General features: G+C 43.9%; 1 protein-coding gene across 1 annotated transcript in view; it reads left to right on the top strand.

Annotated features, from left to right (window-relative positions):
* The window catches only part of LOC135547835 (roundabout homolog 2-like), a 149752-nt gene that overhangs the window by 88567 nt on the left and 39518 nt on the right, over window positions 1-21667 (top strand). The window contains exons 3-8 of the mRNA XM_064977063.1: window positions 3426-3583; window positions 3720-3840; window positions 3989-4127; window positions 16515-16651; window positions 18022-18146; window positions 19113-19284. Of these exons, the coding sequence (XP_064833135.1) occupies window positions 3426-3583; window positions 3720-3840; window positions 3989-4127; window positions 16515-16651; window positions 18022-18146; window positions 19113-19284 (852 nt within the window). The remainder of the gene's footprint in view (window positions 1-3425; window positions 3584-3719; window positions 3841-3988; window positions 4128-16514; window positions 16652-18021; window positions 18147-19112; window positions 19285-21667) is intronic.

The raw sequence follows: 21667 nt of genomic DNA on the forward strand, positions 1-21667 counted from the left end.
TGTTCTACAAAGTTATTGAACGTGGTGTAAGGGGTAAAACATGACATAATTCAATCAATGTTTACTGGCAATACGTGCAGCATTAAAATCGTCAGGAAAATAACATAATTCTTTAACCAGCGGCGTGGCCTTCGCCAGGGTTGCAATCTGAGCCCTGCACTCTTCAATATTTACATCAACGAATTGGCCACTATTCTAGAAAAATCCACAGCCCCTGGTGTTAGTCTCCACAATTCAGAGGTTAAATGCCTTCTCTTCTCAGATGACCCATGCCTGCTGTCTCGCACTGCACAAAATAATATCAACTGGAGACCATAATGATGCAGTGAATGAACTGAGAGAGAAAGCACGCAGGGCATTCTGTGCCATTAAAAATGTATTCAAATTGAAATACCTTTTAAAATTTGGCTAAAACTAATTGAATGTGTCATTGACCCAATTGCACTTTATGCCAGCGAGGTGTGGTGTCCACTTGCAATACAAGATTTCACAAAATGGGACAAACACCCCATTGAAACCCTGCATGCAGAGTATTCTCTCTTATATTCTCCTACATGTCCAGAGGAAAACTACAAACAATGCATACAGGGCAGAATTAGGCCAATATCCACTAATAATAAAAACTCATAAAAGAGCAGTTCAGTTTTGGAAACATCTAAAGTACTGTGGCCCCCCTCTCATATCATTACCAAGCCCTGCAATGCCAAGAGCTGAGCAAAGAAAGTCCCCTCATCTAGCTGGTCCTGGGGCTGAGTTCACAAACCTGTTCTACTAACACACTGAAGCCTCAAGACCAGGACATCCAATCAATCAGAATAAAGAAATTACAACACAATCAAAACAAAACTACATTGCTTATTGGGAAGCACAAGCACAAAGAAAAATGCAGTGCTATCTGGCCCTATATCGACAATACACCGTGGCTAACTAATTGACCATGGTTACTTATCAAAACCTTAGAAAATCCTTGGCAAAGTATAGGCTTTTTCAAGGTTTCAAAGACCTCTCTGATGAGAATAGGCTACCCATCCTGTTTTGAGAAGACACGGAGAGCTGTGGGTTGGCAGCGCACTACATTGCTGCCTGTCATAAGATGAGGGACAGACTAATCAACCTGCACATTTTCTCTACTGTATGGTTATTTTGACCCTTGGTTATTGTTGTTACTGTTGTCCCGCTGACAATTTTGATTCTTATTGTCATAATATTGTAAATATCTAAAATGAGCTATGGCAATATGTACATTGTAACGTCATGCCAATAAAGTGAATTGACTTGAATTGAGAGAGAGCGAGAGAAAGAGAGAGAATTACCTACATTTGGTTGAATTATTTTAAACTTTTCACTTTCACTTAGCCTGTGAATGTAGCTAGCTAGCTAGTTAAGCCTACTCAAACATCCGGCTCAAACAGAGAGGGATGCTATGAAGCAAGAGAGCGAGCGATCTAGCTATATTTCATTGTATTTTTTTCACTTTCACTTACTTAGCTAGCGAACACCCGGGTCAAACAGAGAGGGATGCCATGTTAGCTAGCTGGCAATGGTTATCCAACACTGGAACTCTTTCAAGTCAAGGTTTGCTTTTGGTTTTATAAATGTATTGCCACTGGGGCCCACCATTACAACTGCTAAACTGTACTGCATGATTATAGCGGGTTTACTAATGCGTTAGTTTTAGTATGTAGACTATGAGGTGAAAACGATGTAGGCTGTGTGTAATGGTTAGCAGTTATAATATGAAGGTTTGGCTTGGCAAGTTTTTTTTTGCCTGATCACAGACAGTGATGTGTTGTGCACTGAAGTCCACAGGTGAAGGGAAAGGGTGAGAAGAGGAGAGTTCCTAGTTGCGAGAAGGAATTATATTTACAAGCAAAGTGATCATGCAGTTTTTATGTGGCTGCTATGAAAGTGAACTGTGTTTGCGTGTGATCAGGTGTGTATTCATTCTGCCGATTCTGTTGAAAAACTTTTCTTAAATGAAAGCAAACGGAACGGAACGGGGAGAAACATACCTGAATTTGTCCAATAGAAACTCTCATTTGGAATTGTAGGACTACTGATTTCACCCTAGATCAGCTGGATACAGACAAGAGTGTGCAAGGCAGTATTGAATGTATCACTGGCTGTCACCTTGTTTACAAAAAATTCTCTCACTTCACTTAGCAACCTCATGATGGGTAAAGGGAAATTAGAATATGATGTAGTAACATAAACCTATCGATGTTACATTGAGCTGGGTGAATGGAATATGAATAGCAGTCATCCAATATGCTCTACTATAAATAAGGCCATGCTCATTAAAACAATTATCATCCTCCCTCATCTTAAACATCACTGACTGCCACTGATTGAAGCCCATTTCAGAATCGTTCTATATCCTGACAGGATAAATGTAGACAGCCAACTCTGAACTGCTGTTTGGAATAATTGAGTGATACCCAATCAGACAGCGGTAGACAGCGGTGGGCCCCTATTTCTGAAATAATTACACCCTGACAACACACTATGCATGGCTTCTACTGCAGGAAGGGAGCTTGACTTTCAATGTCTTCAAATCAGAACACACACCAGCGTGATTGGCCATGATCAGAGGGCATCTGTGAGGTGTGTTGGGTTGCTACCCTCTCAGAGGTGTGCATTATTGCATCTAAATTCCCTTATTGCTGATCAAAATGTGTGCCCTCCCACTGTTGTGAGTTTTCTTTTTGTCATCACTTTTGGGAAACAAATACAGCTGGAATGTGGGCATTTTTGGGATATACGGCTTGTAAGTTGTGTTGTATCCACTTTTCATTTGGAATGTCCCGCTTTTTGGAGGTGCCATGTTTGATGTGGCACAGCAGGAGTGACTGGAGTGGGAGGAAGAGGAGCAAGAAGGGCTTGTCTGAGTGAGGAGAGGAGTACTGTGTGACAGTGACAGAACCATAGAGATCATATTAAATTACTAAGTAAGTAAAAAATACAAAAAATAAATATAATTCCTAATTCTATGGACAAAACCCACCCAGCCATATAGCTCTATAGACCTGGCTAGTCCTGTGTGACTGAGACACCCATGAGCTCGTCTTCCACAGCTGACTGTGATTGACAGTGCAGCCTCTGGGCTCTGACACCAACCCACACAGTTCCTGTTTGACTAGAGATCTGCTCTGGGCTCTGGCTTGCCTCCAGTTATTCGCACCACAATATACTCTATCTGCCGTACCTGGACTCTATTACTGACTGACAGAATGGATCTAAGTTCTACACTGTACTGTATTTACATGTCATTTTACAGTGTGCAGTCCATGCATTTGTTTTGGTTTATCCTCAAATTAGAAGTACTGTGGATTATGTCCATAAATGTTGCGGGATGAACCAACTGAAAACCTTGCTTGGAAAGACCCTCATTCCCCCCTCTCTCTCTATATATATATTTATCACAGTGTTGCGTGATGACTTCAGACAGAACCCCCAGGACTTGGTGGTGGCGGTGGAGGAGCCTGCCACCCTGGAGTGCCAGCCTCCTCGTGGGCACCCTGAGCCCACCACCTTCTGGAGGAAAGACAAGGCCCGTCTGGACCTCAAAGATGACAGGATCACTGTGAGTACTACGTCCCGAGGACCCGGTCCTCTGTGTCTGCTCTCATTATGGAGAGCTAAAATATACAGATTAAATGACCCCCCATCCCAGATTGTCTGATGTAGACTTTGTTGAGCCATCTCTCTTTGACTGTCAGATTCGTGGAGGGAAGTTGACCATCTCCAACACCAGGAAGAGTGATGCAGGGATGTATGTGTGTGTGGCCACCAACATGGTGGGGGAGAGAGACAGTGAGACGGCTCAGCTCTCTGTGTTCGGTAAGGACAGATACTGGACAGACACTTCTCTCTGTACTTACCTGTAATGGCTGCAGTGGCTACATGCTATCTGTTTATGTTTTAAAACCTTGCTTAGAAAGCTTATAGACTACTGTCTTGTCTGTCTATGTGTTTTGTGGTTTTCCAGAGAGACCCACTTTTGTGCGTCGGCTGGTGAACCAGGTGGTCCTGGTGGAGGAGAGTGTGGAGCTCAAGTGTCAGGTGCAGGGAGACCCACCTCCCTCTCTACGCTGGAGAAAGGATAATGTGGATATACCCCGCGGCAGGTGAGGAGAGAAAGTGTGTGTGTGTGTATGTTTGTGCGTGTGCATATGCAGAACATCCCTGGTCATCCCTACTGCCTCTGATCTGGCAGACTCACAAAACATAAATGCTTAGTTTGTAAATGTCTGAGTGTTGGATTGAGCCCCTGGCTACCCATAAATAAGTAAATAAAAACTGGAACATGTGGCCGTCTGCCTTGCTCAATATAAGGAAATTGAAACGATATATACTTGTACTTTTACTTTTGATGCTTAAGTATATTTTAGCAATTACATGTATTTTTGATACTTAAGGATATTTAAAACCAAATACTTTTAGACTTTTACTCAAGTAGTATTTTACTGGGTAATTTTCACTTTTACTTGAGTCATTTTCTATGAAGGTATCTTTACTTTGACTCAAGTATGAACATCGGGTTCTTTTTCCACCCCTGTGCGTACGTGTGTGTGCATGCTTGTGAGTGTGTGTGTGTGCCTATGTGCCCTACGTGCCTTCGTGTGCGTTCTTGTCTTTTATTATTCCTGTTGTGGCTATGGTTGAAACATGTTGATATATGGACTGTGAGGCAGAACTAGAGTCCCAGGCTGGAGCAGGTAAACACCTGACATGTTACAACAGCGTTGCTTTGATCACGGTGCCTAACATTGTTTCTCAAAGCCCACGGAGTCCTGTTCTTAAACCCAGATTAAATGTAATATGCTACTTAACATACACATGCTACCCTGAGGTACAGATTGGATTCAAATCAAAAATCAAATTGTATTTGTCACATAGACATGGTTAGCAGATGTTAATGCGAGTGTAGCGAAATGATTGTACTTCTAGTTCCGACAATGCAGTAATAACCAACGAGTAATCTAACCTAACAATTCCACAACTACTACCTTATACACACAAGTGTAAAGGGAAAAATAATATGTACATAAAGACACATAAAGATATATGAATGAGTGATACATTAAGTATTACATAAAGATGGAATGATGCAGTAGATGATATAGAGTACAGTATATACATATACATATGAGATGAGTAATGTATGTAAACATTATATTAAGTGGCATTGTTTAAAGTGGCTAGTGATACATTTTGTACATCAATTTCCATTATTAAAGTGAGCTGGAGTTGAGTCAGTATGTTGGCAGCAGCCACTCAATGTTAGTGGTGGCTGTTTAACAGTCTGATGGCCTTGAGATAGAAGCTGTTTTTCAGTCTCTCAGTCCCTGCTTTGATGCATCTGTACTGAGCTCGCCTTCTGGTAACATGACTGAATACAAACAGTGCAGCTATTCCCTCCGTAAGGCTATCAAACAAGCTAAGCGTCAGTACAGAGACAAAGTAGAATCTCAATTCAACGGCTCAGACACAAGGGGCATGTGGCAGGGTCTACAGTCAATCACGGACTACAGGAAGAAATCCAGCCCAGTCATGGACCAGGATGTCTTGCTCCCAGGCAGACTAAATAACTTTTTTGCCCGCTTTGAGGACAATACAGTGCCACTGACACGGCCTGCAATGGAAACATGCGGTCTCTCCTTCACTGCAGCCGAGGTGAGTAAAACATTTAAACGTGTTAACCCTCGCAAGGCTGCAGCCCAGACGGCATCCCCAGCCGCGCCCTCAGAGCATGCGCAGACAAGCTGGCTGGTGTGTTTACGGACATATTCAATCAATCCCTATACCAGTCTGCTGTTCCCACATGCTTCAAGAGTGCCACCATTGTTCCTGTTCCCAAGAAAGCTAAGGTAACTGAGCTAAACGACTACAGCCCCGTAGCACTCACTTCCGTCATCATGAAGTGCTTTGAGAGACTAGTGAAGGACCATATCACCTCCACCCTACCTGACACCCTAGACCCACTCCAATTTGCTTACCGCCCAAATAGGTCCACAGACGATGCTATCTCAACCACACTGCACACTGCCCTAACCCATCTGGACAAGAGAAATACCTATGTGAGAATGCTGTTCATCGACTACAGCTCGGCATTCAACACCATAATACCCTCCAAGCTCGTCATCAAGCTCGAGACCCTGGGTCTCGACCCCGCCCTGTGCAACTGGGTACTGGACTTCCTGACGGGCCGCCCCCAGGTGGTGAGGGTAGGTAACAACATTTCCTCCCCGCTGATCCTCAACACTGGGGCCCCACAAGGGTGCGTTCTGAGCCCTCTCCTGTACTCCCTGTTCACCCACAACTGCGTGGCCACGCACGCCTCCAACTCAATCATCAAGTTTGCGGACGACACAACAGTGGTAGGCTTGATTACCAACAACGACGAGACGACCTACAGGGAGGAGGTGAGGGCCCTCGGAGTGTGGTGTCAGGAAAATAACCTCACACTCAACGTCAACAAAACTAAGGAGATGATTGTGGACTTCAGGAAACAGCAGAGGGAACACCCCCCTATCCACATCGATGGAACAGTAGTGGAGAGAGTAGCAAGTTTTAAGTTCCTCGGCATACACATCACAGACAAACTGAATTGGTCCACTCACACAGACAGCATCGTGAAGAAGGCGCAGCAGCGCCTCTTCAACCTCAGGAGGCTGAAGAAATTCGGCTTGTCACCAAAAGCACTCACAAACTTCTACAGATGCACAATCGAGAGCATCCTGGCGGGCTGTATCACCGCCTGGTACGGCAACTGCTCCGCCCTCAACCGTAAGGCTCTCCAGAGGGTAGTGAGGTCTGCACAACGCATCACCGGGGGCAAACTACCTGCCCTCCAGGACACCTACACCACCCGATGTTACAGGAAGGCCATAAAGATCATCAAGGACATCAACCACCCGAGCCACTGCCTGTTCACCCCGCTATCATCCAGAAGACGAGGTCAGTACAGGTGCATCAAAGCTGGGACCGAGAGACTGAAAAACAGCTTCTATCTCAATGCCATCAGACTGTTAAACAGCCACCACTAACATTGAGTGGCTGCTGCCAACACACTGACACTGACTCAACTCCAGCCACTTTAATAATGGGAATTGATGGGAAATGATGTAAATATATCACTAGCCACTTTAAACAATGCTACCTTATATAATGTTACTTACCCTACATTATTCATCTCATATGCATACGTATATACTGTACTCTATATCATCGACTGCATCCTTATGTAATACATGTATCACTAGCCACTTTAACTATGCCACTTTGTTTACACACTCATCTCATGTGTATATACTGTACTCGATACCATCTACTGTATCTTGCCTATGCTGCTCTGTACCATCACTCATTCATATATCCTTATGTATATATTCTTTATCCCCTTACACTGTGTATAAGACAGTAGTTTAGGAATTGTTAGTTAGATTACTTGTTGGTTATTACTGCATTGTTGGAACTAGAAGCACAAGCATTTCGCTACACTCGCATTAACATCTGCTAACCATGTGTATGTGACAAATAAAATTTGATTTGATTTAATGTGGATGATAGCGGGGTGAACAGGCAGTGGCTTGGGAGGTTGTTGTCCTTGATAGTGTAGGTGCCATGGAGGGCAGGTAGTTTGCCACCGGTGATGCTTTGTGCAGACCTCACTACCCTCTGGAGAGCCTTACAGTTGTGGGCGGAGCAGTTGCCGTACCAGGCGGTGATACAGCCCGACAGGATGCTCTCGATTGTGCATCTGTAGAAGTTTGTGAGTGCTTTTGGTGACAAGCCGCATTTCTTCTTGTTACCTACCCGGCCCATCAGGAAGTCCAGTACCCAGTTGCACAGGGCGGAGTCGAGACTCAGGGTCTGATGATGAGTTTGGAGGGTACTATGGTGTTAAATGCTGAGCTGTAGTCGATGAACAGCATTCTCACATAGGTATTCATCTTGTCCAGATGAGTTAGGGCAGTGTGCAGTGCGGTTGTGATTGCGTTGTCTGTTGACCTATTGGGGCGGTAAGCAAATTGTAGTGGGCCTAGGGTGTCAGGTAGGGTGGAGGTGATATGGTCCTTGACTAGTCTCTCAAAGCCCTTCATGATGACGGAAGTGAGTGCTACGGGGCAGTAGTCGTATAGCTCAGTTACCTTAACTAGCTGGCATGCCTTCATGCTCTTGTGTATGCTGTCTGTGAGTGTGAGTGCATTAGTATAGCATATATTGCCATTTACCTGTGCATGACTGATGTACAATATATAAACCATGACCAAAAAGATGTGGACACCTGCTTGTCAAACTTCTCTTTCTAAAATCATGGGCATTAATATGGACTTGGTCCCCCCTTTCCAGACTCCACTCTTCTGGGAAGGTTTTCCATTAGATGTTTGAACATTGTTGAGGGGACTTGGTTTCATTCAGCCACAAGAGTGAGGTTGGGCACTGATGTTGGATGATTATTATTGCCTGGCCCGCAGTTGGCATTCAAATTCATCCCAAGTGTGTTCAATGGGGATGAGGTCAGGGATCTGTGCAGGCCAGTCAAGTTCTTACACACTACTCTTGACAAACAATTTCTGTATGGACCTAGCTTTGTGCAAGGGGGAATTGTCATGCTGAAACAGGAAAACGACTTCCCCAAACTGTTGCTACAAAGTTGGAAACACAGATTCATCTAGAATGTAATTGTATGCAGTAGCCTACATTTTTCCCCTCACTGGAACTAAGAGGCCTAGCCCAAACCATGAAAACAGCCCCAGACCATTATTACTCCTCCACCAAACTTTGACAGTTGGCACTATGCATTCAGACAGGTAGCGTTCTCCTGGCATCTGACAAACCCAGATTCGGACTGCCATCCGACTGCCAGATGGTGAAGCGTGATTCATCTCTCCAGAAAACGTGTTTCCACTGCTCCAGAGTTCAATGGCAGCGAGCTTTACACCACTCCAGGCGACGCTTGGCATTGCGCATGGTGATCTTAGGCTTGTGTGCGGCTGCTCGGCCATGGAAATCCATTTCATGAAGCTCCCAACGATCAGTTCTTGTGCTGACGTTGCTTCCAGAGGCAGTTGGGAACTCGGTAGTGAGTGTGGGAAACAAGGACAGACTATTTTTACGCTATAAGTGCTTCAACACCCTGCTGTCCCGTTCTGTGAGCTTGTGTGGCCTACTACTTTGCGTCTGAGCTGTTGTTGCTCCTAGGCAATTCCACTTCACACTAACAGTGCTTACAGTTGACCGGAGCAAGCCTAGCAGGGCAGAAATTTGATGAAGTGACTTGGTGGAAAGGTAGCATCCTATGACGGTACTACAGTCGTGGCCAAAAGTTTTGAGAATGACACAAGTATTAATTTCACAAAGTCTGCTGCCTCAGTTTGTATGATGGCAATTTGCATATACTCCAGAATGTTATGAAGAGTGATCAGATGAATTGCAATTAATTGCAAAGTCCATTTTTGCCATGGAAATGAACTGAATCCACCCAAAATATTTCCACTGCATTTCAGCCCTTCCACAAATGGACCAGCTGACATAATGTCAGTGATTCTCTCGTTAACACAGGTGTGAGTGTTGATGAGATCAAGTCTGGAGATCACTCTGTCATGTTGATTAAATTTGAATAACAGACTGGAAGCTTCAAAAGGAGGGTGGTGCTTGCAATCATTGTTCTTCCTCTGTCAACCATGGTTACCTGCAATGAATGAAGTCATTGCTTTGCACAAAAAGGGCTTCACAGGCATGGATATTGCTGCCAGTATGATTGCACCTAAATCAACCATTTATCGGATTATCAAGAACTTCAAGGAGAGCGGTTCAATTGTTGTGAAGAAGCCTTCAGGGCGCCCAAGAAAGTCGAGCAAGCACCAGGACCTTCTCCTAAAGTTGATTCAGCTGTGGGATCGGGGCACCACCAGTACAGAAAGAAGCCACTTCTCTCCAGGAAAAACATAAAGGGACAGACTGATATTCTGCAAAAGGTACAGGGATTGGTCTGCTGAAGTCATTTTCTCTGAATCCCCTTTCCGATTGTTTGGGGCATCCGGAAAAAAAGCTTGTCCGGAGAAGACAAGGTGATCGCAACCATCAGTCCTGTGTCATGCCAACAGTAAAGCATCCTGAGACCATTCATGTGTGGGGTTGCTTCTCAGCCAAGGGAGTGGGCTCACTCACAATTTTGCCTAAGAACACAGCCATGAATAAAGAATGGTACCAACACATCCTCCGAGAGAAACTTCTCCCAACCATCCAGGAACAGTTTGGTGACAAACAATGCATTTCCCAGCATGATGGAGCACCTTGCCATAAGGCAAAAGTGATAACTAAGTGGCTTGGCGAAAAAACATCAATATTTTGGGTCCATGGCCAGGAAACTCCCCAGACCTTAATCCCATTGTGAATTTGTGGTCAATCCTCAAGGGGACAAACAAAAACCCACAAATTCTGACAAACTCCAAGCATTGATTATGCAATAATGAGCTGCCATCAGTGTGGCCCAGAAGTTAATTAACAGCATGCCAGGGTGGATTGCAGAGGTCTTGAAAAAGAAGGGTCAACACTGCAAATATTGACTCTTTGCATCAACTTCATGTAATTGTCAATGAAAGCCTTTAACACTTGTGAAATGCTTGTAATTATAATTCAGTATTCCATAGTAACATCTGACAAAAATATCTAAAGACACTTTTGGCCACAACTGTACATTGAAAGTCACTGAGCTCTTCAGCAAGATCATTCTACTGCCAGTGTTTGTGTGTGGAGATTGCCTGGTTGTGTGCTCAATTTTATACACCTGTCAGCAACTGTGTTGCTGAAATAGCCAAATGAAATAGCCAAATCCACTAATTTGAGGGGGTGTCCACATATCTTTGTATACATAGTGGATGATGCACGTAATTCAATTTCTTTACTCTACTTCCTCCTTTTTGTCTGTGTTTCTGTATCTATATTTTAGTATTCAAGCTCTTGATTTTCGATGATATACAGTGCATTCGGAAATGCACAATACCCCATAATGACAAAGTTTTTACAGTTATTCAAAATGAAAAACAGAAATACCTGATTCACATAAGTATTCAGCCCCCTTGCTATGAGACACGAAATTGAGTGCAGGTGCATCCTGTTTCCACTGATCACCCTTGAGACGTTTCTACAACTTGCTTAGAGTCCACATGTGGTACAGTCAATTGACTAGACATGATTTGGAAAGGCACACACCTCTCTATACAAGGTCCCACTGTTGACAGTGCATGTCAGAGCAAAAACCAAGCCATAAGGTCGAAGGAATTGTCCGTAGAGCTCTGAGACAGGGTTGTGTCGAGGCACAGATCTGGGGAAGAGTACCAAAACATTTCTGGAGCATTGAAGGTCCCCAAGAAAACAGTGGCCTCCATTATTCTTAAATGGAAGAAGTTTGTAATCACAAAGACTTTTCCTAGAGCTGTCCACCCGGCTAACTTTGCAATTGGAGGAGACGGGCCTTGGTCAGGGAGTCAACCAAGAACCTGATGGTCACTCTGAAAGAGTTCCAGAGTGCCTATGTGGAGAATGGAGAACCTTCCAGAAGGACAACCATCCCTGCTGTACTCCACCAATCAGGCCTTTATGTTGGAGTGGCCAGACAGAAGCCACTCCTCAGTAAAAAGGCACATGACAGCCCGCTTGGAGTATACCAAAAGGCACCTAAAGGACTCTCAGACCAAGAGAAACAAGCTTCTCTGGTCTGATGAAACCCAGTTTGAACTCTTTGGCCTCACATCTGGAGGAATCCTGGAACCATCCCTACGGTGAAGCATGGTGGTGGCAGCAACCGGCTGTGGAGATGCTTTTCAGTGGCAGTGATTGGGAGACTAGTTAGGATAGAGGAAAAGATGAACGGAGCAAAGTAAAGAGAGATCTTTGATGAAAATCTGCTCCAGAGTGCTCAGGACCTCAGACTTGAGCGAATGTTCACCTTCCAACAGGACAATGACCTTAAGCACACAGCCAAGACAATGCAAGAGTAACAAGTTTCTGAATGTCCTTGAGTGGCCCAGCCAGAGCCCGGACTTGAACCCGATCTAACATCTCTGGAGAGGCCTGAAAATATCTGTTCAGCAATGTTCAGCATCCAACCTTGAGAGGATCCGCAAAGAAGAATGGGAGAAACTCCCCAAATACAAGTGTGCCGAGCTTGTAGAATCATACCCAAGAAGACTCAAGGCTGTAATCGCTGCCAAAGGTGCTTCAACAAAGTACTGAGTAAAGTGTCTGAATACTTATGTAAATGTGACATTGCATGTTTTATAAACATTTTTTAAACCTGTTTTTACTTTGTCATTATGGGGTGTTGTGTGTAGATTGATGAGGGGAAAAAATGATTTAATCAATTTTAGAATAAGGCTGTAACGTAACAAAATGTGGTAAAAGTCATGGAGTCTGAATTCTTTCCGAATGCACTTCAGAAAGTATTCACACCACTTGACTTAAAAAATAAATAACGTTACAGCCTGAATTTGAAATGGCCAACATATAATAACCCATAATGTCAACGTGGAATAATGTTTTTAGACATTTTTACAAGTTAATTAAAAATGAAAATCTGAAAGGTCTTGAGTCAATAAGTATTCACCCCCTTTGTTATGGCAAGCCTAAATATGTTCAGGAGTAAAAAATGTGCTTAACAAGTCAAATAATAAGTTTCATGGACTCACAGTCGAGCAATGAATTTCAAGCAGAGATTCAACCACAAAGACCAGGGAGGTTTTCCAATGCCTCGCAAAAAAGGGGACCTATTGGAAGAAAGGTTAAAAAAAACAGACATTGAATATCCCTGTGAGCATGGTGAACGTATGAATTACTCTTTGGATGGTGTATCAATAGGACCAGTCACTAGAAATATACAGGCGTCCTTCCTCACTCAGTTGCTGGATTGGAAGGATACCTCTCAGGGATTTCAAAATGATTCCAATGGTGGTTGTAAAACAGTTACAGAGTTTAATGGCTGTGATAGTAGAAAACTGAGGATGGATTAACAGCGTTGTAGTTACTCCACAATACTAACCTAAATGACAGAGTGAAAATAAGGAAGCATTTACAGAATAAAAATATTCCAAAACATGCATTATTTTTACAATAAGGCACTAAAGTAAATCTAACTTTATGTCCTGAATACAAAGCATTATGTTTGGGTCAAATCCAACACAACACATCACTGAGTACCATTCTTCATATTATCAAGCATACTGTAGTGGTGGCTGCATCATGTTATGGGTATGCTTGTAATCATAAAGGACTGGTGAGTTTTTCAGGATAAAAATAAACGGAATGGAGCTAAGCACAGGTTAAATCCTAGAGGAAAACCTGGTTCAGTGGGCTTTCCACCAGACACTGGTAGATTAATTCAACTTTCAGCAGAACAATAACCTAAAACACAATGCCTATTGCACAATGGAGTTGCTTACCAAGATTACATTGAATGTTCCTGAGGGGCCGAGTTACAGTTTTTGAGTTAAATCAACTTGAAAACCTATAGCAAGACTTGAAAATGGCTGTCTAGTAATGATCAACAACCCAAATTGACAGAGCTTGAATCATTTTTAAAAGAATAAGGGGCAAATATTGTACTATCTAGGAGTGTAATCTCTTAGAGACTCACAGCTGTAATCGCTGCCAAAGGTGATGTATTGACTCAGGATTGTAAATTCTTATGTAAATTAGATATGTCTGTATTTCATTTTCAATACATTTGCTAAAATCTCTAAAAACATGTTTTCACTTTGTTATTATTAGGTATTGAGTGTAGATGGGTGAGAGAGAAAAATATATTTAATCCATTTTGAATTCAGATTGTAACACAACAAAATGTAGAATAAATCAAGGGGTATGAATTATTTATGAAAGTATTCTACCCGTTCTAGCTAGACTCATATATAGTCATTGTATATATATATAGCTACTCTTCACAAGACCTAAGCTCTAGCAATACCATATATTTAGGCCACTATTATGTATCATAATCTAATTGAAGTGGCCATCAGGACAACTGTCCAGAGCAATAATCCATTTACACAACTGGCTTTAGACATGCAGGGTAGTCTGAGGTTAGAGTCCTTAGCTTGGTGTCACAACAGTCACAATGTGGTTAGGTCCACAGCATAAAACAACATTTACCATAACTCTTTGTCCCTCCCAGCAGCCGGCTTTACTCTGTTAGCCTGGCTAGTTTCACAGTAACTGAAAACACTTTCACAGTTTGCCAATGTCAAATCCAATATGATGTCTTTGACCCTATTGGGACCTGTATGAGAGGAAATATATGTTTCAGTCCATGATATACTTTAAGTGTGTATTTCTAAAGGAAGTACCCTGAAGTAGTAGTGGTGTGGGAGAGAATTAAGATAGTGGTGGCTTCAATCTGTGTGTTCAGCAGGATCATGTATCCGAGACAGGAAGTGGCCGTGAGGAATGTTCTCTCAGACTGGGGTAGAATAGAGTAGTGTCTATCTGGCTGTTCTTCCATCTGGCTGTCTCTCTGTCTACTCCCTGCTCACTCCTTTGTCTATCCTTCCCCCTGATTCCAGAAACATGCCCTACTTCCAGACCTGCCTTTTTTTCTTTCTCCTTCCTTCCTTCCTTCCTTCCTTCCTTCCTTCCTTCCTTCCTTCCTTCCTTCCTTCCTTCCTTCCTTCCTTCCTTCCTTCCCGCCCTCTCTTTCCCCATCCCTCCCAGACCAGCCCTCCGGGGAGGTGTGTATGTGGGTCAGAGACGTGACGTGACTGGAGTCTTCACAAGTTTCAGACAGACACACCAACTGTCCGAACGGACAGAAAGCTCTATCGATATTCTCCCCCTCACTTTTCTCACCTCTTGTATCTGGGGCCCCACCCCCCTCATTCTGTTTCAGTGCTCTGCTTGTCTCACATGTCCAGACATTATGGAAGACTGGACAGATTTACCGTCTTCTGGTCTGTCTGCTTCAGAGGCCAGAGAAGGCCCCTTAGAGGGTAGAGTCCAGCTCCATAATGTTCTATGCTCTGCAGCCATGTCAAACCCTCTGCCCTTGAGGGATGAACTGGTAGACCTGCTCTGTTAGGACTGGTGTTTCTCTGAGTGATGGACTGTTAGCCCTGCTCTGTTAGGACTGGTGTTTCTCTGAGTGATGGACTGTTAGCCCTGCTCTGTTAGGACTGGTGTTTCTCTGAGTGATGGACTGTTAGCCCTGCTCTGTTAGGACTGGTGTTTCTCTGAGTGATGGACTGGTAGACCTGCTCTGTTAGGACTGGTGTTTCTCTGAGTGATGGACTGGTAGACCTGCTCTGTTAGGACTGGTGTTTCTCTGAGTGATGAACTGTTAGTCCTGCTCTGTTAGGACTGGTGTTTCTCTGAGTGATGAACTGTTAGCCCTGCTCTGTTAGGACTGGTGTTTCTCTGAGTGATGAACTGTTAGTCCTGCTCTGTTAGGACTGGTGTTTCTCTGAGTGATGGACTGGTAGACCTGCTCTGTTAGGACTGGTGTTTCTCTGAGTGATGGACTGGTAGACCTGCTCTGTTAGGACCGGTGTTTCTCTGAGTGATGGACTGGTAGACCTGCTCTGTTAGGACTGGTGTTTCTCTGAGTGATGGACTGTTAGCCCTGCTCTGTTAGGACTGGTGTTTCTCTGAGTGATGAACTGTTAGTCCTGCTCTGTTAGGACTGGTGTTTCTCTGAGTGATGAACTGTTAGTCCTGCTCTGTTAGGACTGGTGTTTCTCTGAGTGATGGACTGTTAGCCCTGCTCTGTTAGGACTGGTGTTTCTCTGAGTGATGAACTGTTAGCCCTGCTCTGGCTGCCTTAATCGACTTCCACCTCATCGGCTCCCGAGGAGCAGTTGTTGTGGGGGTTAAGGGCAGAACTGAAGATTTTTCCACCTTGCCGGCTCTGGGATTAGACAGCCTCTCTCTTTCTCTTTCTCTTTCTCTTTCTCTTTCTCTTTCTCTTTCTCTTTCTCTTTCTCTTTCTCTTTCTCTTTCTCTTTCCCTTTCTTTCTCTCTCTCTCTCTCTCTCTCTCTCTCTCTCTCTCTCTCTCTCTCTCTCTCTCTCTTTCTCTCTCTCTCTCTCTCTCTCACTCACTCACTCACTCACTCACTCACTCACTCACTCACTCACTCACTCACTCACTCACTCACTCACTCACTCACTCATAGCACACACACTCCCACACACGCCACAGTGGGTGCCTCCTCTTCATAAATATTGAAATAGAGGAACAGTCAGGGTTCCAGCTGAAAGCACCTTTCATTTTACCTTGCCTTTCAGCCTTGCACAATTGCCCCCCTTTCTCCTCCTCCTCCTCTGTAGCAGAATTTAGTCTCTCTGCAGCGGAGAGTTTTAAGTGTCTCAGAAAACCTTGCTTTATTTTTCAGAACAACCTTATCTCCACAGCCTATTATTTTATGTTAGCTTTACTCTAAAATGTCCCAGAAGTGGACTGCTTTTCTGGCATGCATGCTTGACTTGTGTAATGTCAACCTCTTCTCTCCTTCTTCCTCAGATATGACGTCCGTTATGAGAAGGAGGATTTCCTCCTGAGGATCAAGAAGGCATCGGCTGGCGACCAGGGCACCTTCACCTGTGTGGCTGAGAACCGTGTGGGCAAAGTGGAGGTCTCGGCTACCCTCACCATCAGGGGTGAGTATATGCTACTGTAGGAGACAGACATACACCAGTCATGGAGCTGTGGTAATAGTCTCAGCAGGGTGAGTCCGTGAGACTGTTATTGCCCCCCTGATGTGAGCCTGGAGCTGGGCTCAGTCCCTCTCTTTACACTCTTTACACCAGGACCTCTAGCCTCCACACAAAGATGAGCAACTTAACCAGAACCAATTGTGCTACACACCCTGCATCGCTCTCCACTGGGATGCTAATAGAACTGGTGCAGTGAGATTCTGGTAGGGTATTTTAAGGGTATTTGAGTTGAAGAGGGTAAGGGCAGGCGAAACTCAGCTTTCTGATTTTGCCTTTGTTTGTTTGTACATAAGCACAGTGTGTCAGTGGTGATGCTATGATGTTTCCACATCTGTGACTGTGCATAAGACAATGTGAACATTGTATTACTATAAAACCCTTCCAACCCAAGATTATGCCAGGTTTATTTCCTTTACCTAAGCCCCATGCCATCACCTGCCATGGTGACTGAACCCCACTCTCCTCATCCGTACCTGCTGGACTTTTGTACCCAACACCATATGTCATTCATTTCTGATTTTCATTTATTTTTCTTTCCCTCTCCTCTCCTCCTCTCCTCTCGGTCTTGTGTTTTGTCCTCACCCATCCACACCATTGTTCTTTCACCAGCTCGCCCTGTTGGTAAGTAAGACCTGATCCCATTGTGCATGCATTACTCTCTCTCTCCCTTTCTCTCTCTCTCTCTCTCTCTCTCTCTCTCTCTCTCTCTCTCTTTCTCTCTCTCTCTCTCTCTCTCTCTCTCACACACAACGATACACACATGCACACACACACGCAAAGGCACATGCTTAAAAGGGCTCAGTAAATGTTCCTACACTTAGATACATACACACCCATAAACGCAAAACACACATTCACACCTGATTATTTAAAATACAGTACTAATACATGCACATTTAGTTCCTTACTTTGAACCACCCAACCCTGCCCTCCTTTTAGTTGTGTTATAAAGTTAGTTGAAAACCCTTTGTTTCTCCAACAGTATCAAGACATAGTAGTTGATATGCAGTAGTTCTGATGTAGAGACTAGAAGGGGAGAATGTGTGTTAAAGCAGCCGTGCTCATGAGTTGGTCTCATTCATGCAGGTTTGAGGCCAGCTGGAACTATGGCTTCTGTGGTCTGTTACCTGAAGTAATGGCTCTTAAGAGAGACTACTAGACAATCACCTGTTGCATGTTCCCTGCAGCCTGTAGCTTGTAGCTGAAACCTGTAGCGCTCCTTGCTTAGTTTGTGTACATGAACATCATTTTCTCTAAATGTGTTCCTGCTGTGCTGTGGTGACAGTTTCACATCTCTGAACTTTGACCTTCAGAGGCTCCCCTGTTTGTGGTGCGACCCCGGGACCAGATTGTGGCTGAAGGGCGCACAGCCACCTTCCCCTGTGAGACCAAGGGCAACCCCCAACCCACTGTGTTTTGGCAACGAGAGGGCAGCCAGGTAAGAAACCCTTTTTTGAATAACTGTGTGCTTGTTGAATGTCTGTGTGCTTTCATACATGAGTTCCCCTTAGTGTGTTGGCCTCCTCCAATGCACATAAACAAAAATAACCTTGTCCTTGTTTACCTAATTGAGACATGAAGGTTGGGTCCTGATTGGATAGTGGATAGAGCCGTGGAGCGAGAGAGGGCATTCCGGATTCCCGAGCCTGGTGACAGTTACATAATGAAGTGAATCATCAGTCCACTTTGCAGGGCTCTGACCAGCAATTTATTTCACAAGAAATTACATTAATTTGCTGCATTAGTTGGTAGGCATAATGGGATCAGGCTAATGTCCTTCCCTTCCCCTCCGCCTGTCTGCTCTCAGGTAGCGGAATGGGAACAAAATCTAATTGAAGCGAAAGAGGCAAAGACTTCAAGGCTATGTGTGAGCGGTCGTGAGGACTCACTTAACTTCAAGACCGGTAGTGCAGGGCATCATCACTGGCAGGGCTGACTGCATCTCACCCACAGTATAAATTACTGACCACTCCGAGCAGATAGAGGACCCCAAACCCTTACTACTGAATTACACACACATTTCTAGGATAAGTGAGTGAATAGGAGGACTAAGGACATAACATCCTAGTCAGTAATGAACACACACTGAGAATGGAAATGGAGTAAAATAGAGCAAGGCTTCAGATGATTGGTTTGACCTGTTGGTGCTTTTTCGTTAATGCAGTCTGCTCTTGCCTTGTACATGTACCGTGCATGGGACTACACTGTAATATAACATTGTATTGCCAAGGTTGTCACTGACAGCAATTATGACTCATAACTGCACAGTACAGTTATGATTTACTATTCACTCATACTATTAACGTCAACATTTGGGCCTACATTGAATCTCGCCATGTTTTCTATGGAGCAGAGGACTAAACACCATGCCGTTTTTCATAATGAATCTATGTTATCTCACCAGGATCTGCTGTTCCCCAGCCAGCCAGCGCAGGGAGACAGCCGTGTGTCAGTGGCAGTGAGTGGAGAGCTGACCATCTCCTCCGTACAGCGCTCTGATGCAGGCTTCTACACCTGCCAGGCCCTCACTGTGGCCGGCAGCATCCTGGCCAAGGCTCAGCTAGAGGTGGCAGACGGTGAGAGCATATAGAGCATGCCACGCACAAACACATGTGCACACACACACACACACACACACACACACACACACACACACACACACACACACCACATACACTGGTAGATGTGGTCATATCAATGCGCACCTGCAGAGCTATCCTTGCCAACAGAATTGTGCGCCTTGCCTGAGAACAATGCACAACTAAGTGCAAGCACACACACTTGCTTGACCACATGCACTGAAGGTGCATAAATTGCATCAGAGGCTGACTGTTTAATGCTTGGCACTAGTCTTGGCTGAGATGTGCTGAATGCTGTAAGAGCTAATCGGTCAAATGCCTTCATCCATTTCAATAGCATGTCACTGTGGGAAGTTGCACCAGAGAGAGGCCATGAAAGGCTTCCAAAGAGAGAAACTGTTCAAATGAAAACTCCCTGATGGAGAGTCACATGTACACCTCTCTCCTCCTCTCAAAGAGCATCATTATCTTAAGTGCTGAGCTAGTGCCAGTTAGGAGCTGTTTACGCCTCTCTCCCTCTCTGTCTCTGTCTCCATCGCTCTCTCTCTTTCTCACTCATTTCCTGGATTCCTCTCACACACATTATTGAATTAACATCTGCTAAAGGATTTTTTTGGAAAGAGAACATACCTTGTCAATCGAGTTGGAAAATATGTAAATAGTGTTGCTGTATACAGTACAGAGGATTGAAGGAATGATCAAGTGGTTGAGTGTGAAAAATGCAACAAGAGCTCACGGTTTTACCAATTTGACTTCAGATTCAGACACAGTGTTTTTGACGCCATGGGTTGCTCCTAATGCTCAAATCAAGTAAATCAAATCAAATTGTATTTGTCACATCTGCCGAATACAACGGGTGTAGACTTAACCGTGAAATGCTTACATACGAGCCCAGTGATACAGAATTAAAAAATAATCGTAAAAATAAAAAGAGTTAGACAAGAGGAATAAGATATACAAGAATAAAGCTACAGTATGTACAGGGAGTACCAGATCAATGTGCAGGGAGGGGAATGAGGTATCTGAGGTAGATATGTACATGAAGGCAGGGTAAAGTGACTAGGCATTAGGATAGATAATTATAAGACTAAAATAAAGAACAGAGTAGCAACAGCATATGATAGATGCAGGGCGGAGGAGTCAACATCATCGAAGCGGAGGAAAACCTGAAGGCTTTTCAAAAAAAGCTACCGTTATGGAAACGACGAACAGAGAACGATAACTTCGCAAACTTTCCCCTGCTGGACGACTGTGTAAGTAAGACCGAAGATGTATCTGGAATCGGAGACATTTCTGTACCCGCGGAACTGAAGCAAGCAATTTCCACACACTTAGATGAGCTTGCAAAATCTCTTTAAAATACTGTACTCTATACCATCTACTGCATCCTGCCTATGCCGTTCTGTACCATCCCTCAATCATGTATCTTTATGTACATATTCTTTATCCCTTCACACTTGTGTGTATAAGGTAGTAGTTGTGGAATTGTTAGGTGAGATTACTCGTTGGTTATTACTGCATTGTCGGAACTAGAAGCACAAGCATTTCGCTACACTCGCATTACCATCTGCTAACCATGTGTATGTGACAAATACAATTTGATTTGATACATCAATTGTCTTAAATCATTTTTTTATTAGCTAACTAAACAATCACAGAAGTGCACACACAAACAAAGTAAATATGGTTACAAGAAATGATAGGGGACTGTGCCCTAGTGGGCTAAACCGGTATGGCAGCTTGTTAGATAAAAGGGGAGTGGGGGTCGACTAAGAAGTCACTACAGAGTTAATAATTATAACAATTGAAATGCTAATCCTTTGCCCATGAATGCTCACTCATTCGGGAACAATTGCAATCAATATATATATTTACGCTCAGTGTGTCGTCTGGGTCTCTGTTGAAAAGTTTGTTTCTGTTGGAGAGTGTCCGTCCTCTCTCTCTCTGTATCGTGGTTAGAATGGAAAGTTCAGAGTGACATTCATTCATGTCATTATAGGATAGATGTTTCGGCGGTTTTCGGTCTTCGCGTTCAATGATACCGAATTCCTAGCTGCAGACTAGTAACTCGACGAGTATCAAAGACTTGTTCTTATTCTGTCGGTATCAATAGTCTAAGAGTTTAACCATGTGGTATGGTTAATAGATTCAGCCATCTACTCAAACCTTGGCCCTCTCGTTATCGAGGTAGGCTGGTCTGCAACCTTTGTCCTCTCGTAATTGAGGGAAACATGGTCTGTTGAGAAATTCTCAAAGTGGGGGTTTTATTCGGGAGAGCAGAAAAAGGCTGTCTCATGACGTCGGTTCCTAACTGTGCTCATGGGCGGTCCTCTGATTCAAAAGGGAATTGGAGTTTCCTTCATTAAACAGTCCAAAATCA

This window comes from Oncorhynchus masou, chromosome 11, assembly GCF_036934945.1.
Source record: "Oncorhynchus masou masou isolate Uvic2021 chromosome 11, UVic_Omas_1.1, whole genome shotgun sequence".
In the NCBI taxonomy this organism is placed as follows: Eukaryota; Metazoa; Chordata; class Actinopteri; order Salmoniformes; family Salmonidae; genus Oncorhynchus; species Oncorhynchus masou.